The sequence below is a fragment of the Macaca fascicularis genome, chromosome 18 (genome assembly GCF_037993035.2).
Source record: "Macaca fascicularis isolate 582-1 chromosome 18, T2T-MFA8v1.1".
In the NCBI taxonomy this organism is placed as follows: domain Eukaryota; kingdom Metazoa; phylum Chordata; class Mammalia; order Primates; family Cercopithecidae; genus Macaca; species Macaca fascicularis.
In genome coordinates, this window is record NC_088392.1 from 35,301,355 (window position 1) to 35,327,419 (window position 26,065).

General features: G+C 35.7%; 1 protein-coding gene across 5 annotated transcripts in view; it reads right to left on the reverse strand.

Annotated features, from left to right (window-relative positions):
* Nucleotides 1–6,590: 6,590 nt before the first annotated feature.
* The window catches only part of POLI (DNA polymerase iota), a 32,397-nt gene continuing 12,922 nt past the window's right edge, over nt 6,591–26,065 (reverse strand). For all 5 annotated transcript variants that reach the window (XM_005586662.4, XM_015439976.3, XM_045378237.2 and 2 more), the window contains 7 exons: nt 23,454–23,606; nt 20,421–20,657; nt 18,309–18,487; nt 17,264–17,355; nt 13,878–14,008; nt 9,277–9,482; nt 6,591–7,666 (listed from right to left, as the gene is read on the reverse strand). In XM_005586662.4, the coding sequence (XP_005586719.3) occupies nt 6,848–7,666; nt 9,277–9,482; nt 13,878–14,008; nt 17,264–17,355; nt 18,309–18,487; nt 20,421–20,657; nt 23,454–23,606 (1,817 nt within the window). In that variant the 3' untranslated portion in view covers nt 6,591–6,847. The remainder of the gene's footprint in view (nt 7,667–9,276; nt 9,483–13,877; nt 14,009–17,263; nt 17,356–18,308; nt 18,488–20,420; nt 20,658–23,453; nt 23,607–26,065) is intronic.

Genomic DNA, 26,065 nt, shown 5'->3' on the forward strand with positions numbered 1-26,065 from the left:
TCTCTGGTGGCACTGTACCAGTGCTCTAAGCAGGAAGAAAAAGAGTGAAAGGCAAAAGATATTTTAGCTGCGTTTAGTCCTATTTCATAGCTTTCTTGGGAACCCCCATACACCAACAAAGATGCTTACATCTCATTAGCCAGAAATGGAACACTGTTCACATCTGGCTGCAAAGGCATCTGGAAAGGTATTCCAGTATCTATAGTAAAAAAAGCAAAGAAGTTCCACTAGAGTGCAGAAATAAAGTAGTACAACTTATATTTATATTTATATTTATTTTTTCAGAAAATTATTTAAGCTTTACTAATACAGAATATGCAGCTTGACTTTACTATCTTATTTATTAAAACTTATTTTGCTATTTCAGTGGTTATTTTAGGGTTTATATTATACATCTCTAACTTACCACAGTCTGTCTTCAAGCTGTAACTCACCACTTCATGTTTAGTTTAAGGGCCTTACAATAATATATTACCATTTATATACTTAAAATTATATACTTCCCCTCCTGGCCTTTGTACTATTGTTACCTTTTACTCCTACATACATTGTAACCCTCCAATGTATCTTTAATAATTTTTATTTTTGTTTTATATAGCCAACTTTTAAAAAGACACTTGGAAATAAGAAACAAAAAAAGCTTTTAAATATACCTACATTTCTGGTGCTCCTTATTTATGTATGTAGATCTGTATTTCCATCTGGTGTGCTCTTCCTGCCTGTTGGACTTCCTCTAATTTTATGGGTACTGTAGGTCTACTGGGCATGAGTTCTTTCATATGTATGCCTTATGTTCTTATTTCACTTTTTTAAAAAAAGATATTTTTGCTGGGTTTGGAATTCTAAGTTAACAGACTTTTCCCCCACTTCTTTACTTCATTTGAGGATGTTAGACCACTGTCTTCTGGCTTCCAATGTTTTCAAAATTGTTGGTTTTGCTTGTTTTTCTCTAATAGTATGTCTTTTTGAAGGGATGGTGTTTATCACTGGTTTTAAGAGCTCTGATTAGGATATTCCTTGGTATAGTTTTCTTCATGTTTATTGTACTTGGGATTTGCCAAGCTCTTTGGACCTGTGGGTTTATAGTTATCCTCAAATTTGGAAAAATTTCTCCATTGTTTCTTCAAATATTTTTTACATCTCCCACACTCTTCTTTGGGGACTTGAATAAGACATATATTGACCAGGCGTGGTGGCACACACCTGTAATCCCAGCACTTTGGGAGGCCAAGGTGGACGGATCACCTGAGGTCGGGAGTTCGAGACCAGCCTAACAAGGAGAAACCCTCTCTCTACTAAAAATACAAAAAATTAGCCGGGCCTGGTGGTGCATGCCTGTAATTCCAGCTACTCGGGAAGCTGAGGCAGGAGTATCACTTGAACCCGGGAGTGGTAAGAGGAGACATATATTAGCCTGCTTGAAGCTGTCTCATAGCTCACAGATGCTCTGTTTATTTTTTTTCTGTTTCCTTCTGAATAATTTATTGCTCTGTCTTCAAGTGTACTAATTTTTTGTCCAGTACTATCTGCTGTTAATTCTATTCAGTGACTGAAATGCAGCATGATACATGAGATATTCAACATTTTATTATAAAACAGGCTTTATATTTGTTTTATTTGAGATGGAGTCTTGCTCTGTCACTCAGGCTGGAGTGCAATGGTGCGATCTTGGTTCACTGCAACCTCTGCCTCCCAGGTTCAGGCGATTCTCCTGTCTCAGCCTCCTGAGTAGGTGGGATTACAGGCATGTGCCACCACGCCAACTTTTTGTATTTTAGTAGACATGGGGTTTCACCATGTTGCCCAGGTTGGTCTCGAACTCCTGAGCTCAGGCAATCCACCCGCCTCGGCCTCCCAAAGTGCCAGGATTACAAGCATGAACCACCCCACCCAGTCCAGGCTCTGTAAACAGGCTTCGTGTTAGATGATTTTGCCCAACTGTAGGCCAAAGTGAGTTGTTCTGAGCATGTCTGAGGTAGGCCTAGCTAAGCTCTGATGTTTCATAGATACATTAAATGTATTTAACTCATGATATTTTCAATTTACAATGGCCTTATCTGAGCATAACCACATTGTCAGTCAAGTCATACATATATTTACTAAAGTAGATCACTTTGGGGACCATAAGACATCTCAAAACTCATTTTAAAAGATTCTATAGTAGGGCCAGGGGCAGTGAGTCACGCCTGTAATCTCAGCACTTTGGGAGGCTGAGGTGGGCAGATCACGAGGTCAGGAGTTCAATATCAGCTTGACCAACATGGTGAAATGCCATCTCTACTAAAAATACAAAAATTACCTAGGCGTGGTGGTAGCTGCCTGTAATCCCAGCTACTCAGGGGGCTGAGGCAGGAGAATCACTTGAACCCGGGAGATGGAGGTCGTGGTGAGTCAAGATCACACCATTGCACTCCAGCCTGGGCAACAGAGTGAGACTCCATCTCAAAAAAAAAAAAAGATACTGTAGTACAATTGGTCTGGTCTTCGTTCAGCGTTCCTAGACACCGAGCTCCTAAAACCCATGGAATTTCCTAAACAACAGGAGTGCCTTCATTATTCATGGTAAGCCCTGAAAGTGTATGCTAATGATGTGACCCACAGTGGGCCCTAGACAGCTAATGCTAACAAGATGATTTAGGATGGAGGTAGCTCATGTCAAAAAAATAACCATGATTAGGGTGTTGAGGCTTTGAGCCAGCCTGATGTCCAGGTAGAGGAGGGAAGCTGGAGATTAAGTTCAATCACACAGTAAAGATTTTAATAAATCATGCCTACGTAATGAAACCCCAGAGAAAACACTGGACTTCCTGATTACTTGATATGTTTTATTTCTTGACTTGGGTAGTTACACAGTTGTTACTATTACTCATTAACATGTCCATTTATGCTTATGTACCTTTCTATATACAGATTTTAAAATAGAAGTTTTTTAATATTGAAAACAATCCAGATTTGATGGAAGACACAAATCTGCAGATTCAGAATAAACCTAAATCCATGATAAATCTACAGCTAGACATATAATAAAAACTGCACATCTCCAAAGGAAAAGATATTATCTTAGAACAGCTCAAGAGATGTCGGTTCTAAATCTAAAGCTCTAAGGACATAATTTCAGAAAGTATAAAGAATTTTACCTAGAAGGAACATCTGACACACAAGAAAAAAGGTAAGCTCCCACCATGTCCCATCAAAAAAGATAAACGTTTGGGCAAATCTAAACAAACATTGATTATATAAAATACTAATAATATCCAATTTGGAGATTCAATAAAGAACTTATGGAATTTAATTAGAATTAATGTTATTTCAATACCTTTGTGTTATTTGGAAAGAGGGTAGCATTTTTAGATGTTTAAGGATAATCAAAAGTACTTGTAACATTCACATTCCAAATCAGTAAAGGGAAAAATATATGATTAAATAGAAAATCCAGCTGATACCAAAAGACAGGAGGAGAGATAAAGGTGAGAAAGAAGCATAACATAGAAAAAGAAATATGGTAAAAAATAAGATGGCAAAAAATAAATCCAAATAAATTTGTACTTTGGCACTACAGTGGAATAGACACTTTTTAAAAGTGTTCTCCCAGTACAAAACACTAGATCTTGGAGAAAACAGACCTCTTAATTCATTGCTGGTTTGTACCATATAGGGAAAATCTCCAGGCCTACACTCAAGACAGAAACTCCCTCTATATTATACACTCAAGACAGAAACAGAAAAAAAAAATACCCTCTACACTCAAGACAGATACAGAAAAAAAAAACTTGAGCTGAAACAAAAGCAAGAAAGCAGCAGGAAGCATCAAGCAAGAAGACAGCTTGAAAGATGGGGTTTATCCCTGAAGGCAGATAGCTTCGGCCTGTTAGTTTGCAATTGACCTGCAGAGACAAAACCTTCAGCTAGTAGTAAGGGTTAGGGAGCTTAAACTTAAGACAAGGCATTGGCATTCAATCAGGATCCTCAAAGGTGAATAGAGTATGCCAAGGAGTTTGTACCACCTCACCCAGAGAAGCAACGAACTCAAATCATACTGAAGGGAAACACACAACTTAGGTCCTCTGTCTTCTCACGGATTAACACATACTCAAGGAAATAAGTCACAATATAGGCAATAAATAATAACCTTAAATGTAAACTTATAAAAACTTAAAATATTGAAATTATCAAAAATATCAAATATTTGACTTTTAAAAATTAGAAATAGACTTACAAGGGACTGTAATCAGTAAATAGGAAGTTAAAAAGAATCAAATGAAAAATATATTTATTGAAATTAAAACCATCATTGTTTTCAACAGCAGGTGAGATGCTACTGAAAAATGAACTAGTAAACAGAAAGATACAGCTGATGAAATTACCCAAAATGCAGTAAAAAGAAACAAGAGGATGAAAAATGCGAGAAATTAAAAGACATGAAGGATACAGTAAGAAAGTCTATCATTTGTATACGGTCCTAGAACAGGGAAGAAATATTTGAAGAGCTAGTGATTGATAATTTTACAGAACATGAATTTAAAAATACAGGAAGAAGCCAGTATATGCTAAGAATAAAAAGAAATTTGCACTTCCAAATAATACAGTAAACTTGCAAAACATCAAAAAGAGATAATCTTAAAAACAGAGAAAAAAGATCCCATAAAAAGTTGATTCTGAGACCCAAAAATGTTGAGACTAACTTAAAACCACAAAATAAGTAGCATAACTGTGACACAGCCCCTACATTCTCAATCTATGAAATGTATTTTTAACTATTTTACCTTCTCTTTCTAAGCTGGACAAAACCATTCACTTTGTTTACTTAGCCATTTTTTCTTAAGACCCTTCTAGGAAGTTCCTGAAATCATTACAAGGATTATAAAATGTTTTAATGAATTATTTACAAAAAGTTATATATCCCTTCCATAAGTTTAATTACCTTACTGGAATACTTCATGTAAAAAAAATACTATGTTCCTTCATTCAGAATACTAAATATTTGCATGGTGAACAATTTCTGATGTTCTTGCTCCAAGTTACTTTTCTTGATAACCTCAAACTACCTATTTAAAATCTTCCGTGTTAGCGTATTTTCAAATTCCAAGGAATCCAAAACTAAGTTAAAATTTCAGACCTGGGGCCGGGCGCAATGGCTCACACCTGTAATCCCAGCACTTTGGGAGGACAAGGTGGGGGATCACCTGAGATCAGGAGTTCAAGAATATCCTGGCCAATATGGTGAAATGTGGTTTCTACTAAAAATACAAAATAAAAATACAAAAATGTGCTGGGTGTGGTAGGGCATGCCTGTAATCCCAGCTGAGACAGGAGAATTGCTTGAACCTGGGAGATGGAGGTTGCAGTGAGCTGGGATCGCGCCACTGTACTCCACCCTGGGCGACAGAGTGAGGCTCTGTCTCCAGGAAAAAAAAAAAAAAAAAAAAGGAAAGAAAATTTCAGATCTAGAAGAAAGTATTTTTAAGCTACTCTTTGGTTCATATTTGTGTACGTTATTTTTAAAGTCCCTCCTTTTTTTTTTTTTTTTTTTTTGAGACGGAGTCTCGCTGTGTCTCCCAGGCTGGAGTGCAGTGGCGTGATCTCGGCTCACTGCAAGCTCCGCCTCCCGGGTTCACGCCATTCTCCCGCCTCAGCCTCCCAAGTAGCTGAGACTACAGGCGCCCGCCACCACGCCCGGCTAGTTTTTTGTATTTTTAGTAGAGACGGGGTTTCACCATGTTAGCCAGGATAGTCTCGATCTCCTGACCTCGTGATCCACCCGCCTCGGCCCAAGTCTCTTCTTTATATGTGCAAAAATTATAAACTTGAGACCATGATACTCCCATATTGGTGCTGGGGGATACTTTAGTATATTCTATAAACATCCTCTATGTCTTGCAAATTATATAACACATTCTCAATCTTATATCCAATTTTTAGTTTAGCAGGCAAAAGAAGACAGTAACAATGGGAGAAAGAAGACGTCCACCAATTTAGTAATGGTCTATATTTGTGGTTGTTATGACAACCTAATATCATCTCCAAATGTAGGCAAGATACAAAAACATGTAACTCAGTGCTTTTAGGCCCTTCAAACTAGCTGGAAAGAAATGGACTTCTTCCATTATCCAGTATGCTTATAGGCCCATCACCTTGCATTTCTGGTGTCCATCTTTCCCTTAATTTACTTGCATGGAGAGTTCCTTCTACCACTGTTCTCTACAACATACACTGTTCTCTCACTTCAACTCCCCACCCTGGCCCTAGCCAAACCATTCATTCATTCATTCAATGTTTATTGAATGGCCCTTGTGTGCTGTGTATTGTGGTAGATTATTGGTGTATGAAGAAGCATTAATTGAATATAAATTGCTTTGGTATTTTAAAAGTCAACATACTAAATGTAATGTACTTTAGTCAAAACTGTCTATATTTTTAATAGGTTAGTTGGCAGTAGGATTTGCTATTTGGTTATATCCTAACAGGCTGCATTTGAGATATTCCACATATCATAGGAAAAAAAAATGTGTCCTTTACCATAGCAACGATTTGGCTATTTTTTATATACAAGCATATACATCTCCCCACCAATTCATGAAAAATATTCTAGGTTGACCATGTATTCTTTTTATTGAAAAGCAATATAAAACAGCTTTAGACAGAAAAGATAGTATTTTACATTATTTCTTCTGTTATATTTTTATGCTTTGTGCCAGAATTTACTTCCTGCAACTATTCTTGCTTTATCTCGAACAGTTTACTCCATTATTGAATATCTATTAGTGTTTTAATATAGAAGACCTTAATAAACTGCTAATCTGAAAATAATGGTATTCCCTAGATTTTCAGACTTTTTTGCTGAATATGCTTATTTATGTCCAATGTGGAAATCTGATCCTGTTCTCTTCCACTCTGCCAGCAGTTCCTTTTGTACTACTTCTGGTAGTTCATAGAAAACTTGAGGATCAATGTCAGAAGGGAAAGTAATTTTCTCATCAACAGAATCTGGCTCTCTATTTTCTGTAAGTCCTTCATGAGAGTCTGTTGCTACTGTTTGCTTATGGCTATCTGTAGTGTGGTTTTTGGAGAAAAGTTGCTCACTCTGCAAGTTTGGAAATGAATGAAAAGCAGACACAGCAGGGTTTGAATTTGTAAAGTGGAATCCTTGAGGTTCTTTAGGTCCTTGACTCATTCGTTCATCTTTTAATCTATTATCTAAATAATATGAATAATCCTTTTGGCTAGACATATAAGAAGAACTACCGCTATTTAAGCCTGATGTTCCTGGTTCACAAGGAGATACAGAGGATACCTGTTTGCGACTGGATAAATGATCTCTAGGATTTATGGGAATATCTTGCATTTGTTTTTTAGAAAAGAAAGATAATACTCCTCTAGAGGCATGTAATGGACAACTCACACTTCCTTTCCCTTGAAATTTTTCCCTAGATTTTCCAGAAAGGATTTCTTCTTGAATATCTGTTGGAAGCTGCTTAAAGACTTCTTGATCAACACCTTCAGGAAGTGAACAGAGTGGGAATTCATTAATATCTTTTCTTTTAGAAAAATTTGTGGTATCTAGTGGATACTCCCTAGTGCTTGTACTTTCAATTCTTCCACTTGGTAAGAAATCCCAGTTTGTTTCTTTGTCTTTGGGAAAATCTTCCATATGAGTGTCTTTCATTTTCTAGAACACAAGAATAACAGATTAATTTAGATATCTGATATGTTTTAAATATCCCTGCTGCTGCTATGTGCCTGTAGCTATTATCTGACATGTTTCTAACCTACTCAGCAAATTCAACTCTTTGTGGTCTGTTCCAAATAACTAGAGATCTACTACCACAATTAGTCACACTATTTTGTGAATCTTTACCCACTATTCCAGGAAGAGGTTTCCTTCCTAGATAGCACCGAGACAGAGGTAAACATGCATTTGGAGACCTGGGAAGAGTGTAACAATCATGCAAGCAAACTTTCAATTCTATAAATACAAGAATGGTGGCCTAGAGAACACAAGTTCACCTAAGGCTATTTTTCAGAAAAACATACACATACAGCATCAAGGGCTAGTTTTCCAAAAATTATTATTCTAAAGGGTAACTTTTAACAAAAAGATAAAAAAGTCTATAACAAAAACCCAACATCATCAAGATATAATACGAGTTTATATTTATATAAAAATTTAAAGACATTTTCAACTCTAACTTGTGTAATTTTCCTATAGTTTTTCATTTAAATGTCTCCTCTAGTTTTAAGCAGCATAAAAATATAAACATAGTCAAATATAACTCAGTAAACATCAACACAATATGAACTCCAAAAAAGTAAAAGGAGTAGAAAAGATTCAGGCCCTTATATTTATTGAATACCTACTGTGTGACAAACATATACAAGGTACTTTCACTTATATTTACTTCTCTAATGCCACTATAAGTGAGCACTTTTAATTCCAATTTCACCGAATAAAATGTAAACAGAAAACACTTTTTCAAATTTAATAGATGGAATAAAAAGGGTCACAGAAAAAAGTAATTTGAAGACACCATTAATTCACTATTTGCATACACTATACTGTTCTCACTTTAAACTTAAATGAAAATGAAAAGGTTACTAAAATTATACTGACAAAACAAACAAAAAAGTATTTTAAATTGAGTTAATTATAGGCATGAACAATTTAGTAAAAAATAATTATTTTTAAGGTAACCCACATTTACTAAATAGTGGTCTATTAGTAAAGGGGTTTTGTTTTAGTCGTCTGAAAATATGACTGGCCTCTGCCTTTCTATTGTCACACTGTTAACTTTACAACTGTAAAATCAGTAGTCAATTCTATCAATATCGCTATCAAAATTCACTACTATTTCAAAACCAAGAAAATGTAAATACTTTAACAAAAGAATCGTGGGAAAGGTACTGGTAACTCATATGTCAGCTAAAAGACAAAAAGATGTGACTTCTAATACCTGAAAATATTTTAATACTTATGAGCTAATCCATCATATTTTTATAGAGCACATATTTTTATAAAATGTGTTAACAATTCCAAAATAGAGAACCTCCATAATGGTTCTCTCTTTTATCCAGTGATGCTTATGTTTTCTTCTTAGATCACAGTATATTTAAGGCCAGCAACCGTAAGATAGGTATTGTAAACAAGTTAATTACCTAAACAATATCACCCAAAAGAATCTCTAAACTCTATCAAAAAGACAAGCACTTAGATTTGTAATTTAACCACACAAATCCCATAAGGGTATACTTAGAAAACTGAACAAAAAAGAGTATACTTACAAAACTGTGCTTGCCAGAGCATGAAGTTGTTGATAATGATGGCGTTAAATAATAATCAATAAGCCCTCTCTTAGCAGTATTTACTGCTTTAAGGTTGCAGAAGCACACACTTAGAAGGGTAAGGTGAAATGGCATCTTCACATTCACCATATTTCGAAAAAGTTTCATTAGTATATCAACCATTGGGGTCATCACATCATAATTTCCTAAATAAAATGTTAAGAAGATAATAAACATAATTAATATTAAGAGCATAATATATTTTATATTGCTGAGATTAAGAAATTAAAATCCTAAATAAGTATCACTGGGCATCTTGACATTATATAACAAATTAAGACATTTCAACATTAATACCAAATGGTTAAAATTTTTCAAAAGATTTGAAATATGGTATTTCTGGTTATAGTACAGTGATATGGTCAGAAAATCCACTCTCAAAAAGCTACTATAAAACTGAACATTGTCAAAAACAATCATTTTGGTGGAAATCTGAAAATGAACCAAAGGCAAACAAAGTAAGAAGTACTGATTTATGAACAGCTGCTATATGTTAGCTAACAAAGTAGGAGACTTTGTCTGGGACTTCATTGTCTGGGACCGTTCGAATGTCCCTTTACATACCTCAGTTGGTACAGGGTGAAGGCTGCAAAAGTCAGCAGTTTCACTTCTAGAGGAGACAGACCTGATTTGAGGCAGAGGGCAAAAGCCCACACTTAGCAACATTGCCAGTAAAATGAGCAAACTTGATAGGAAATGAATGGGAAGATCCCACAGCTCTGCTAGTCTGAGGCTTTAGTTGTGGTTGGGATGAATGACAGATCAGTGGACCAGCCAGAAATGTCACCAGGAGATTTGGAAATGAGAGAACCAAAGAGGGACTACATAGGCTCCCCTCACACCCTTAGCTGACTAGGAGGCTACATGAAAATAAACGGAAGGCCACAGAGGGCCTAAGCTCTCCATACACTCATTGAAACGGCTACATGCATGTCACGGGGAGATAAAGGGGGCCTAGAAGAAATTAAAATTCAAGAAAAACTTGAAAATGGCCTAATTTTTTTTCTTTTATACTTTAAGTTCTGGGGTACATGTGCACAATGTGTAGGTTTGTTACATAGGTATACATGTGCCCTGTTGGTTTGCTGCACCTATCAACTCACCATTTACATTAGGTATTTCTCCTAATGCTATCCCTCCCTCAGCTCCCCACCCCCCAATAGGCCCCGGTGTGTGATGTTCCCCTCCCTGTGTCCATGTGTCCTCATTGTTCAACTCCCACTTATGAGTGAGAACATGTGGTGTTTGGTTTTCTATCCTTGTGATAGTTTTCTGAGAATGATGGTTTCCAGCTTCATTCATGTCCCTGCAAAGAACATGAACTCATCCTTTCTTACGGCTGCATAGTATTCCATAGTGTGTATGTGCCACATTTTCTTTATCCAGTCTATTACTGATGGATATTTGGGTTGGTTCCAAGCCTTTGCTATTGTGAATAGTGCCGCAATAAACATACACGTGCATGTGTCTTTATAGCAGCATGATTTATAATCCTTTGGGTATATACCCAGTAATGGGATGGCTGGGTCAAATGGAATTTCTAGTTCTAGATCCTTGAGGAATCGCTACACTGTCCTCCACAATGGTTGAACTAATTTACACTCCCACCGACAGTGTAAAAGCATTCCTATTTCTCCAGCATCTGTTATTTCCTGACTTTTTAATAATCGGCATTCTAACTGGCATGAGGTGGTATCTCATTGTGGTTTTGATTTGCATTTCTCTAATGACCAGTGATGATGAGCATTTTTTCATGTGTCTGTTGGCTGCATAAATGTCTTCTTTTGGGAAGTGTCTGTTCGTATCCTTGGCCCACTTGTTGATGGGGTTGTTTGCTTTTTTTTTGTAAATCTGTTTAACTTTTTTGTAGATTCTGGATATTAGCCCTTTGTCAGATGGATAGATTGCAAAAATTTTCTCCCATTCTGTAGTTTGCCTGTTCACTCTGTTGATAGTTTCTTTTGCTGTGCAGAAGCTCTTTAGTTTAATTAGATTCCATTTGTCAATTTTGGCTTTTGCTGCCATTGCTTTCAGTGTTTTAGTCAATGAGGTCTTTGCCCATGCTTATGTCCTGAATGGTATTGTCTAGGTTTTCTTCTAGGGTTTTTATGATTTCAGGTCTAACATTTAAGTCTTTAATCCATCTTGAGTTAAATTTTGTGTAAGGTGTAAGGAAGGGATCCAGTTTTAGCTTTCTACATAAGGCTAGCCAGTTTTCCCAGCACCATTTATTATATAGGGAATCCTTTCTCCATTTCTTGTTTTTGTCAGGTTTGTCAAAGATCATCAGATAGTTGTAGATGTGTGGTTATTTCTGAGGCCTCTGTTCTGTTCCATTGGTCTATACATCTGTTTTGGTACCAGCACCATGCTGTTTTGGTTACTGTAGCCTTGCAGTATAATTTGAAGTAAGGTAGTGTGATGCCTCCAGCTTTGTTCTTTTTGCTTAGGATTGTGTTGGCTATGTGGGCTTTTTTGGTTCCATATGAAATTTAAAGTATTTTTTTCCAATTCTGTGAAGAAAGTCAGTGGTAGCTTGATGGGGATAGCACTAAATCTATAAATTACTTTGGGCAGTATGGGAAAATGGCCTAAATATTTTAAGTCCTTTCCAACCCATACACTTATCCACTGGCAGAGGCAGACAGCTTCCAGACTGTAGTGTTTGAGCAGAACCTTTGCCAAACATTGGCTAACCATGAAACTATACAGACATGGGCAACTTCCCAGAAGTCCATATTAAAATAAAAATTTGAATTAAAAAAAAAAAAAAAAAAAAAGAACACTGAGCAGAGAAATCAGTGGCTACAGAACCCAGGGGAGGTAGATTCTGCAGATTACGTTCAGACAAGTTACCTAAAAAAAAGTACAGGAAAGAAAAAAAAAACCCTACAAGAAAAAATTTTAAATCCACAGTTGCTACAATACATTATCTATGAGGTCTAGTTTTCAATAAAATAGTTCAAAACATGCAAAGAAACAGGAAAGTGTGATACATATTTGGGGGAAAAAGCAGTTAACATAAATTGACTTTGAGGTGGACTTAGCAAAGACTTCAAATTCATTATTATAGATATATCCAAAGAATTAAAGACAACCATGTTTAAAGAATTAAAGCAAAATATAATGAGTACAAAAAAAGGAGAATCTCGATAAAGAAACAAAACCAAACATAAAAACAAAAGACAAACAGAAATTCTAGAGTTAAAAAGCACAGTAACCAAAACCAACAAATCACTACAGGGGCAATGGCAGTTATGAGATACAGATGAATCAGAGACCTTAAAGGCAGCTCAATACAGATTATCTACTTTGTAAGAAAGAACAGAAAAAAAAGATTGCAGAAAAATAAACAGAGCAGCAGAGACCATCATAGGGTGGAATCGGTGTAAGGATAAACATATAGACCAATGAAACAAGAAAGTCAGGAAATAAACTCTTACATTTATGGTCAATTAATTTTTGACAAAGATGCCATGGTAATTCAGTGGGTGAAGAAAAATCTTCAACAAATGATGCAGGAACAACTGGATACCCACATGCAAAGCAAAGAATTAAGTCCCTTACCATATACCACACATAAAAAATTAACTCAAAATGGACATAAACATAAAGCTTAAAAACTATAAAACTTCTAAAAGAAAACAGAATATGTGACCTCTGAGTTAGGCAAAGAATTTTTACATATAACACCAAAAACACTATCCATAAAAGAAAAACCACACTACTATATACCGCTAGAACAACTATAATCGAAGAGACTGACAATACAAATATTGGCAAAAATATGAAAAACTGGAACCTTCATATATTGTTGATGAAAATGTAAATTATTACATGAACTTTGGAAAAAGTTGGCAGTTTCTTAAACAGTTCATGTTCCCATATGATCCAGCAATTCCACTCCTTAAAATCTACCCAAGATAAAGGAAAACATATGCATATGCCCATCCAATGACTTGCACTTAAATGTTCTTCAAAATGGAAACAATCTAAATGCCCATAAAGACTCATGCTATCAGTTATCACAGTTTTGTTCTCTTTGAACTTGGAAAACATTCTTAAATGACTCTTATCTATTTAAAAACCAGGCCAGGTCCAGTGGTTCATGCCCATAATCCGAGCACTGTGGGAGGCTGAGGCAGAAAGATTGCTTGAGCTCAGGAGTTTGAGACCTTGTCTATCCTAAATGTCAAAAAAAGTTAGCCAGGTCTGGTAGCATGCACCTACGGTCCCAGCTACCCGGGAGGCTGGGGTAGAAGAATTGTTTGAGCCGGGGAGACGAAGGCTGCAGTGAGCTATCACAGCACCACTGCACTTCAGCCTTCGTGCAGAGCAAGACCCTGTCTCAAAAAATAAATAAATAAACAAACAAACAAACAACAAAGTTTTCTGGTGAAAATTCCTGATAGAATAAAAGCATTTAATTGCTTGCTAATTCCCTGTGAAGACCCTCCATTTTTGGAGCATATTTCTAGTTCAAAGTTGGCTTGTTTAAGAGTTCAACCTGCTAATGAAACTGTTGGAAAACTAGTCCATACCTGTCCCTAACTTCTGAATTATATGTGATGGAATAGGGCACTGACGACTCTCACGACCACAGTGCTTCTCAGAGGGATATCGACGGATTATTAATCTTACTGTATGAGGCTTCCTTCCATCTTGGCATACTCTAAAAATAAAGAGAAAGTGGAAATAAGGAATTAGAAAAGTATTACCTTTTTAAATTATATAACACCTCATTTATCTAAAGGTGCCAGATTTTGTTAAATATAACAATTATACATATAGTAGATAACAAAATAGTAAGCAATAAAGGTCCCTGAGTATCCAAATAATCATCACAAAGTCTATGCACTAAAACTCTGAATGTTTAGATGTCAAGCTCTCAGGCCTCACTCAGAATTGAGTGCTGTCAGAAATAGAAGAGATATAAGATATAATCAAAACAAGTTGTTTTATAATACAAATTCAAAACAAAACTAAAAGCAACCAATTTTTTTTTTCAAGATGGAATCTCGCTCTGTTGCCCAGGCTGGAGTGTAGTGGCACAATCTCAGCTCACTGCAACCTCCAATTCCCAGGTTCAAGCAGTTTTCCTGCCTCAACCTCCTGAGTAGCTTGGACTACAGGCACGTGTGACCACACCTGGCTAATTTTTGTATTTTTAGTAGAGAGGTGGTTTTGCCATGTTGGCCAGGCTGCTCTCGAACTCCTGACCTCAGGTGATCCCCCACCTCAGCCTCCCAAAATGCTGGGATTACAGACGTAAGTCACCACACCTAGCCAAAAGGCAGCAAATTAAAATCAGCAGGAAATTTAAGAAACTGAATCATTCACTAACAAAAGCAAGTAAGTGAAAAATAACAAAATAACTTTTTTCAAACTTTTTTCTTATGAGATTACCAAAAAAAAGATTTTTTTTTTTACAAAATGAGATTACTCTTGTTAAAGAGTAATCACTATTACCATTATATGATAGCTTATTAGAGCAATATCTTCAAAGATCATATGCTATATTTAGTATATAATTAATATACAATATGTGCACATGCATTTTTAAAAAGAGTTTCATCCAATTGTCTTGGTTTTGGTATTGAAACAAAGGTTTTAATTATATGACAAATTCACTTAAGAAGTACAAAACCTAATTAATGGAAAAAAAGTCATTAAAGGATAACATTTCCCCTTTTATACACATGGCAACGCATATAAAACCAAATCTCAGACATAAAATGCAAATATTGCATATTGTTAAACACACTCAACTTGAAGACTCTGATCTGAAAAAAACAGTTTTGGGCCAGGCACGGTGGCTTATACCTGTAATCTCAACACTTTGGGAAGTTCAGGTAGGAGGATCACTTGAGCCCAGGAGTTCAAGACCAGCCTGGGCAACATAGCGAGACCTCATCTACAAAAATTTAAAAATTAGCTAGGCTTTATGGCAGGTGCTTTCCCAGCTATTCTGGAGGCTGAGGTGGGAGGACTGCTTGAGCCCAGGAGGCTGAGGCTGCAGTGAGCCATGATTGCACTATTGCATTCCAGCCTGGGTGACAGAGCAAGACCCTATCGCAAAAAAATAAAAAATAAAATAGTTCTGTATTAAATAAATTTTTTCTATCTCTTATTGCTTTGTGACAAAACTTCTCGATGGCTGCTTAACTAGGATAATAAAATACCTTAAATGGCTACTAGTTTAAATATCTTCCAGTTAAACGTGTTCTATTAATTATGCAATTCAAAGAGTATGATATGCTAATTAAGACACATTAGAAAAAGGCTGAATCATAAGCAATATTAAACTAGTGCCTAGAGGATGGATTAAAAATAATATGGTTTTTACATTTCTTACATACCTATAGTATTAATCATAACATACTCTAGAGAAAACAAAAGTAATTATACACAAATACACACAGACACTCCTGTAATTTTTTTTTTGCAAGTCACTTAGATGGTGTTATAATTCAGTCACTGAAATAAGGGCCCGTGGTGTGGGAGAAAAGGAGCTGGCAAGCAGAGATACAGATAAATGGTTAATTTCACAGGTTTTGTATTTCACAGGTTTAGAGCACCTGGTCTCACTTCTGGGTTGACTCTTCAAATAAGAGAACCTGTAAAACTTACACTTCTTGCGGTTTTTCTACGTGAAGAACTGTCTCCAAATGTTAGGCATTTCAGAGTAGTCTTCTATTTAGCTGAAGCAAATGACCCAGTTTCACTAGCATACGCGCAGGCCCAGCCTGAGTCATATCACTGAAGCCCAGTCATACAGCCAGCCCCAGCTGCATGCAGCCAACAATGAGCTACATGGCTCTGCTCAAGACATTTGAGTGCCACGTTGCATACAACAGCAAAGTTGGAGGAAATTTCACTTCATCAGTTTTCTCAGACTTAGAACCATCCAAAAACCATTTTCTCTAAATACAGTTAGTCCTCCTAGAATCATTGGAGAAGCACACCTACTCTAAACTGTTAGAGCCCTGAAACCACAATTTGAGAAATTTCTAACAAGAGAAGCAGAAACAAAGAATGGGAAGAAAACAGATAATACTTGTTTGTGGAATATGAATAGTGAGAAATACATGTATAATGACAAGGAGCACCACAAAATTAAATTTCCTTTTCAGTTTATCTTGTGCTACTCATATATTTATAACCCCAGGTGATACTCTTCACATACAGATCAGAAACCCTGCACACACCTGCAGTCACTCACCCTGCTCACACATAGCCCCAGCCAGCCATTCTTTCTCCTTCGACTCTATTTTATTTTACAGTCTGAGGCAAAAGAGATACAAGGGTTCTTCTGCTTCTTCCTTCACTGTTACTTTAATAATTTCCTATCCCCAACAATCACAAATTTATATAGCTGTTCCTGTATCAGGAGTTTTAGAATTATGACAGTATTATTCCTCTTTGCATTTTTTTCTTCTTAATGAAATGCAAGTAACTATTAGCAGAGATAAATGGTTAATTTCACACGTTTTGTATTTCGCATGTATTTGTATTTAGCATGGTACTAACTTAATGAAATTCAAGTAACTATTAGGTTGAGGGCAAAGGCTTTGCAATTGCCACAGGGAAAAATTAAAACTTCTTCTTCTCACCTGAAGACTAGAGTAAGTCTAAGAATGTTAGAAATATCCATAAAACCCCTTTAGGTAACCATCTGCAGCTTTAGATCCATAGGACAACCACACTGTTACTAGAATTAAGACCAATGAATTAAATTTAGGTAAGAGCCCCTATTACCATCTTTACAATAGTTTATAATGCAGAGAAATCACATGATAAATTATTTTTACATTGTTTACTCTCCAGATAATTTGTCAGTTCCAAGATGGAACATCAAATATTCTTTCTATATACCGTATACAGAATGAATATATAGGATGACTTGGCAAAATGGATTGAAAATCACCTGTTTAAAAGACTAGCAAGTAGTTCTTCAATCTTATTTTTAGCTTCAACTTCGGATGAACATTTTTTAAATGAATCTTCTTCACTAAAGGACTATCAAAGAAGCATAAATAAGGATTAGTGCAAACTCTAAGAATTATATCTAATTATTATCAGTGTATAGTCAAATAAATATTCAATACATTCTTTACTAACTTACCTCTTGTCCTTAGTTTCAGCCATTTAGTTCACTTTTATATTAACTGTTTTTTATCTGCAAGCTACTGTACTCACTAGAAAGTTAATATCAAATATTACTAAATTAACAGTTAATATAAAACAGTTAATAAAAAATAATTCAAAGTTAATAAAACTCTAAAGCTCTAGTACCAACTCCAAGCTTTATTGTATGATTATGGCAAGACTTCTTAATCACCTAGGACTTGAATCTAAGTTTATCCTTGGACAAACTTAGACTTATATCCTTGATCTATATCCTTGGACCAGTATATGGTCCTCAAGTTATTTAACCTTTCTAAAGTACAGTATCCTCATCTTGAGAGAGAGAGAATGGAAGGAAGGAAGGAAAGAAGAAAGGTAAGAAAGAATGGACAAACAACCGTACTACCTACCTTGATGCTTCGTTGTGAAGATTAAATGGACTAATGTATTTCAAGCACTCAGGAAAGTGCTTGTCCCATAGCAAAAAAAATCAGTCAATGTTAATTGGGTGATTATACCTTTCCCATTTGCTAAATCACTGGACTACTCTGAAAACAAGATTTTTAAAAGATTAAAATATTTTGCCTCATATATGCATTATAGGCTATTAAGTTGCACTGTCTTCAATCATAGTAGCTAACTTAAGATATCAAAATATCAATGCTTAAGATTCAATTTAAGAATACTTATTAATCCAACCTATTAATAATAAATCAGCCTTCTAATAGGAAAGAGATCACATACTAAGCAAACTAGAATAGTAAGAACATGGTACTGTAACTAGAAATCTTTATCTCAAATAATGTGATAACCAGTACTTAATTAAAATAAATATCATCGTGTACCTGCGGTGGTCCTGAGGGTATCACATGGGAGTTATCCTCTCCAAAACTGAGCTTCTGGATACGCTGAGCAAGTGAAATTCCTAATTCTTTTTCTAAAATTTTGGATGAAAAGGTTTGGAGATCATGCACACTATTGATACCCAGTGCTTCAAGACATTTGGCAGTTTTATAGCCAATACCTAAATAAAAAGAAGTGCATACAAAGTTAAAAATAGCTTTTCTCCTTAAAACAAAGCTAATTAAAATATTATAAATATATCAATCATATCTTTAAATTCTATAATTTACACAGTAGTCCCCCCTTATCCACAGGGGATACATTCTAAGACCTTCAGTGGATACCTGAAACCATGGACAGTATCAAACCCTATATACATACAGTACTGTTTTTTCCATTACATATATACCTATGATAAAGTTTAATTTATAAATTAGGCACAATAAGAGGTTAACAATAATAATAAAATAGAACTACAACAATATACTATATACAAGTTATGTGAATGTGGTCTCTGCCTCCCTCTCTCAAAATATCTTAGTATTTTCAAACCACAGTTGACTGCAGGTAACAGAAATTGTGAAAAGTGAAACTGCAGATAACGGGGGACTACTGTATTTTGCAAAGATCAAACTCCATTGCAAACTAGGTTGCTGTTCTTCCACTCAGGGCTCCTGAATTATATGCATCTCTTTGAAGTCCTCACAAAATGCAGCAAAACAAAATGAATACAGAGACAGTCAATAAATGCTGTCTCACTAAAATAAAAATTTTACTGTTATGTAAAATTCCAGAAATATTCAGAAATCATGATTATTATTAATGTACAAAAAGGCTGCCACTAGAGCAATTAAAATGAATTAAGTGTACATATTAGGTAAACTAACTGGTTCCTATATGCACCACCATATATTTATCCATAAGTCATATCTAACATTTACCATCCAGAATACAGCTATGAGCCAGAAAGCAAACAAAACAAAAAATCTTGCTAGCAAAACTGTCACAAAGTTCTTGCACTAAAATTCAGTCATACTTTATCCACAAGAGAAAACACTCAGGCCATTTAGTGTCTCCTTATTCTTTTCATTTAAAAATAATAATTCCACAGTTATCTGATTTTCTTGCACAGGAAAAGCCTAAGTTGGAGGAGATGGCTGTGTAGGGGGAATTATGAGAGTGACAGATTTTTCACGCAAAAATAAAAGGCGGCTGGCAATTTGGAAATAAGTGAGAAAGCAGAAAGCCTGTTTAAAAAAAAAAAAAAAAAGTTACAAGAACTCAAAAGTAAAGCCAAGTAATAATGTTTTGCACCAGTATATAGTCCTCAATTTATTACAACCTGACATTGTTCTTCAGAAGGCAGAACCAAAGTCATCCACAAAATTTCAAATTATAGTTATACTATACTAAGGAAGGCAAGGCAGTGTATAATACATTTTGGAATCACACAAGTATCAGTTAAAAATGTGAAGTTTGACATCTAAGTTTCAGAGGTATTAGAAATTCACTTCCACAGAACTCTTTTATAACATCTTATTCCCCAGCAATACCACAGAAATGTAGTTCAACATATCCATTATCAACGGTCTATAAAAACTTGGGTATTTGATCTGCAAAGAAACAAACTTGCACCATGACCTAAATAGGTCACCAAACTCCTCATGGAAATCAGTTTCCTCATCTTTAAACTGAGGAACTTGGCCTAGATGTTTTGGAAAGTCCATTGTAGCCTTAATATTTTATATATAATCCCAAAAGAGACTTAGTAAAAGACAAACTCCCCTCTCTAGAGGCAATGTACAGTATAAGAGTATGACCCAGGGACTGGAAATAAAGACCGTATGTTTCTAGGCTATAACTTTTATGACCATATTCTAACCATCCAAAGTAGATAAAATAAGAAAAGTACTTTCACATATTTCTTAATCCAAATTTGCTTCAGAAAACATTATGGTTTTTGTTAGTTTTTTCCAGGAACCAAGTATACACACACATACATGCACACACTCACATACACCTCTACCTAAGAATTAATTACACTGTACCTATAATTTTAAAATTAAAGAAATATAATAAGACATATATGTACTTTTCAAAGATATTTGTCTTACCAGGTATTTCCTTTATGTGATTCAAACTAAGAATAAGATGTTGACAACTTTCCGGTAATAAGACTGTTTGTTGATTTGGTTTAAAGACACCAGAAACTAATTTTGCCAACAGTTTATTAGAAGCCACTCCAGCACAGCCAGTGAGCCCCAAGTGATTATACATGGCTTCCCGCATCTCTGCTGCAATCTGAGATCCAATAAGTAGTCTGATGTGCAAGATGTCATGCAGGTTTATAGCTTTAAAAACAACAAATGTCATTCAAAGTCACAAGAAAAAAACTTTAAAATTTTGTTTTTTACAAAATAATTTTTAAAAGGTAGAAGGCTTAGTCTATATCCAACCACCACCACCACCACCACCACCACCACCACCACCTGGTATGGTTGCAATGTTTGTCCCCTCCAAACCTCATGTTGTAATTTGATCCCTAATGTTGGAGGTGGGGTCAAATGGGAGGTGTTGGGATCACAGGGGTGGATCCCTCATGAACAGATTAATGCCCTCCCTCAGGGATGAGTAAGTTTCTCACTGTATTAGCTCCAGAGACAGCTGGTTGTTAAAAGAGCCTAGCACCTCCCCCAGCCCTTGCTTCCTCTCTCACCATGTGATCTCTGTACACACTGGCTCCCCTTTGCCTTCCACCATGAGGCGAAACAGCCTGAGACCCTCACCAGATGCAGAGGCCTAATCTTGACTTTTCCAGCCACAAGAATCATGAACCAAATGAACCTTTTTTTCTTTGTAAATTACCGAGTCTCAGGTATTCTGTTAAAGCAACACTAAATGGACTAAGAGACCACTGCCACCCTGTTATCCACTTGACTAATCTCTTTCATGCTTCATAGGAATACTGTAAACAAATTCAATAAGCAAATTCCAACAGCCTGTGATAGTGACTGTATACTGGGAGTGCTTAATAATTAACACATTATGGAAACTGATCTCATAAAAACATTCCTACTGACATTAACAAAACTTTTACTCATATTTACCTGTAAGTAAGCATAAAAGTACTATTATATAACAAGAAAGCTAACATTATGCTTTAAAGATCTAAATCTTAACCATGCACTAACTATATATGCTGCTGAAAACAATCTCTGACCTGTACATAGTTTTAGAGCTCTTTTATGAAAAGTGTAAGAAAATTATATAAAAATAAATTTGCTTTAGGTGTTAAACAGTGTTGGAATTACATGAAACCATCCTAACCTCAAAGAGATTCACACTAAAAGTATTTAGAGATGAAATGTCAGGATGTCTGCCATTTGCTTCCAAATAGCTCATCAACCAACCAAGCGATCCATAGAGAGGACAAGAGAAAGCAAATGTGGCAAAATAACAACTAGTTTATCTACAAGAAAGGACATAATGAGCTGGGCGCAGTGGCTCACGCCTGTAATCCCAGCACTTTGTTTGGGAGGCCAAGGCAAGCAGATCACCTGAGGTTAGGAGTTCAAGACCAGCCTGGCCAACATGGTGAAACCCCATCTCTACTACAAATTAAAAAATTAGCCAGTGTGGTGGCACGTGCCTGTAGTCCCAGCTAGTTGGGAGGCTGAGGCAGGAGAACCGCTTGAACCCAGGAGGTGGAGGTTGCAGTGAGCCAAGATTGTACCACTGCACTCTGGCCTGGGCGACGGAGTGAGACTGTGTCTCAAAAAAAAAAAAAAAAAGAAAAGGACACAATGGGTATTTGTTGTACTATTCTGTCAACTTTCCTGTAGGTTTGAAAAAAATTTTAATAAAATCTGTGTGAAAGATGAAGAATTCATCAATAATTCCACATTTCCTTTTTGGGATATAAAACCTAGCTCTCTATAATGTACTCTAACCAATAAAATCTAAGTTTGCTTTAAAAATTATATAGAAATATATCTGAAATACTCTTGCTACTTAGCCCTTGTAAGTTACAAATGAGCACAAGTACAAAAGATACATGAAAAGCTCCATGTATTATAGAAACTGTAGTTTTACTGCTTTTCTTCTCTGGAGAACTATTCTGTAGACTGATGTCTAGTTCTCAAAAAAGAGGATAAGAGGAAATGCATGGGGAGGCTTAAGAGCAAAAGGGTCAGACAAGTCTTACACAACAGCAGAGTAACTTGTCTTGTATGTGGTATGATAAGGGAGTTACCAGCAGAGTCATAAGATGTCTGAAAGCCTAATTAGATATTCACTGGTGCCTACTACAGCTTATTTTCAAATGTAAATATCCCTGGAAATACCATCAGTCATTCATATCTTAATACATGAAGGAGACAAACCATTCTGCTTTCTTGCTAACTTTGACAAAGATTATTTATAAATAAACAGATTAAATAGGAGCTTAGAGAAGATTCTGGCACATGGCAGATAAGCCTGGACAACATTCCAAAAGTGCTAACTTGGGAAGTCAGAGAGCAACATGAGGGTCTCAGGGGAATCGAAGGGAACATGTAAAAGACACATCAAAGGCAAATCTAGCCTACCTGAAAATTCTGCTTAGAGACTGTCTTAGAATAATCAAAAATTATTCCAAAAAGCATATTAAGAAGCCAACTCTTGCAACTTAAGAATGACCTAAAGAGGTATGGCTTTTTGTTTCTTTAAGAGATGGGATCTTGCTCTGCTGCCCAGGCTGGACTCAAACTCCTGGGTTCAAGCAATCCTCTCAGCTCAATCTCCCAAACAGCTGGGACTACAGGGGCGATCCACTGTGCCCAGCTGGGTATAGCTTTCTAAAATGGGAACAGATGCACTGTGTCAGACGAAAACTCTGCGCAGATGAATGCTCTGTGCAGATGAACAGGAACAAAGGTCTGTGCAAATGAAAAGTGCACAGAGCATTGAGCTACATGTCATCAAAATCTTAATACTTATTATGGAATAGCAACACCTAATTTTAGCTGTTCTAGACAGAGTACTGGCTAAATGTAACTCTACCTCCAACAAAAGTCATGAAACTTTCAGAATCACACGGCAAATTCACTGAACATTAAGAAATGTATGTACTTTTAGTTAGTAGGTAGAATCAATAAGAACCCACTCACACTGATTATTGTACACATGACCCGACACAGTCACCGCAGAAAGTTCATCACTTTGCAGCTGCTGTAGTCTCTTCTCAACCATTTCTGTTAGATCCACAAAATTTTCATCAAATCCAAGTCTCTCAACAACTGGACTAAATTCTTCCAGTAATTCTAAATTGAAATAATATTGGAGCACAGATGTAAATGAAGTTATAACTAGGATAAATTTAACTATCTAGTGCTTAAAACTATATCAAATTTATTGTTAAAGGTTTTATATACATTCATAGTTCCATAATATCTTTAATAAAGCCCTCAGTTAACTGACTTTTTTTCTGTACCACATCTTGAGTAGAGGCAATATTTTCCAAAAAGTCTAAAAATGGCATTCCTAGGGCAGTTATTCATGGCAATATATTTAGCTCAATCTTCTACACCTATAATTTTTGTATCTGTAGTACATTAAATATCAATGCTTACAGTAAATTGGTGACCTTGAAGAAGTGTGTCAAAGAATAAACTATAGGCTGCTCAGGAAAGTTAAAAACAAGTAATGGTATATTTTAGCTATATTTTCCCCAAGAGTTTAAAAGAGGCAAAACAAAATAACATTAAAAATTTCCAGTTATTACTGAAGAAAACAGAAAGTCAGTCAACTTTCAAAATATACTATAACACGGTATTTTTATTAGCCCAAGCATATTCCTTAGGACAGAGAGGCAGAGATGAACCACAACTTACAGGTATTCAAATGCCCATCATCTAGCACAATTATCTAGTTCTTAGGTCAAATGTTTACTAGACTGAGCTAAACCAATATTCAAATTAAATTCAAAAAAACTATCAATTTTCATATATTAACATTGAGACTAACAACTTAAAAATCATTGAGAAAGTTTTTCACTTTCCTCTGAATCACCTTCTACTGACACCAGCTGGATAAGAGAAAACAAATGCAAGTCTCTTGGTATACAAAAATGCATAGATTCTTAAGGTCATATAATCTGAAGCTCAGAAATAAAAGGACTATGTCATTCCACATAGATCACGTTTTTTCACAAATACCAAAAGTGCTTTTTTTTGTTGATGTCAACATTGACAATGTAAGGGGAAACCAATAAAGATAACAACGTGACACAGTAAACACCAAAAATCACTCCTGAGAAAACTATTACCTCCTTTCAGGACAGATGGACAATATGTCTGATCATAGAAAATCATTATTTTGCATTTCCTTCATCAATTTCTGCAATTTATTTTCTAAAGTATATACCTGATATGCAAAGTAACTTGTAGAAAACAAAAGAGTTTATCAAAAGAATGCTACATAAGAAAAATAAAGGATAAGTTTTTAAGTACTAAATAGAAAAACAAGTTAAATACAGAATCATGCACGAAGCTGGTGGATCACTAAATACTGACTGATTTTAGGTCACAGGACAAATCCCTAATTATTCCATTCCTGAAGGTTTTTGTTGTTGCTGTAGTTTTAATGAGACAGGGTCTCACTCTGTTGCCCATGCTGGAGTGGAGTAGCACACCACAGCTCACTACAGCCTTTACTTCCTGGGCCCAAGCAATCCTCCTACCTCAGCCTCTGGGACTATAGGCACATGCTAACCACCCAGCTAACTTTTTTTTTTTGTTTACTTTTGTAGAGGCAGGGTCTTGCTATGTTATGCTGCCCATGCTGGCCTCACATGATCCCCCCACCACAGTCTCTCAAAGTGTTGGGATTACAGGCATAAGCCACCATGCCCAGCCTCCATTGTAACCTCTTTCTTGGTATCAACTTCATAAGCAAGATACATTTATTAAACATATATAGGGCCCAAAAGAGGAGTCTGTAATTAAAGAGAAAGGTATATATGCAGTAGCATAAAAATATGAAATAAATAATAAGGTTATATATTATAAACAGGTCAGAGATAAATACAGTAAGGGCCTACATTGGCTATGTTCCTACTTCAACTCAGAAAAATACTGTGAGAAAAATTGATAAAATAACTTTTCTAAAAAAAAACTTTTTTCAAAAAAAAATGACACAAAAAGTACCAAGTACTTAGAAAAAGATGAACAACCCAAATAAAAAACAGGTGCAAGTGAATAGGTTAACAGAAAAGATACATAAATGACCAAAAATATATTAAAAAAAGGCTCAACCTTACTCATGGAAAACTGCAAATCGAAACAATGATTTACTCTTCTTCGACTATGAAGCAAAGATTTTTAAATCTAACACTCTTGTACATACTAGCAATATGTTGTGGCAATCTCAAATGTAACATATCCAAACATTTAAATGCAAATCATGTTTGATCCAACAATTCACTTCTAGGAACTTACCTTATGGAAATCCCCTTAAAAGTATGCCAACATTTCTATACGAAAATGTCTAAGAGCAAAAATCTGGTAACAGCCTAATAATCCATCACTATGCAGGGAAACCATATAAATTACCATCCAAAACAAGACTTTTTTTTAGTGAAAGAAGGTGCAATTACTAATCATGTAGCAACAACAGGCATAAAGTTGGACGTACTGTCTTCGTATCACTGAAGAACTGGTTAAATAAATACGGACTAAATACAATGAAATACTGTGCAGGCATTAAAGAGAGTGAGGAAGAT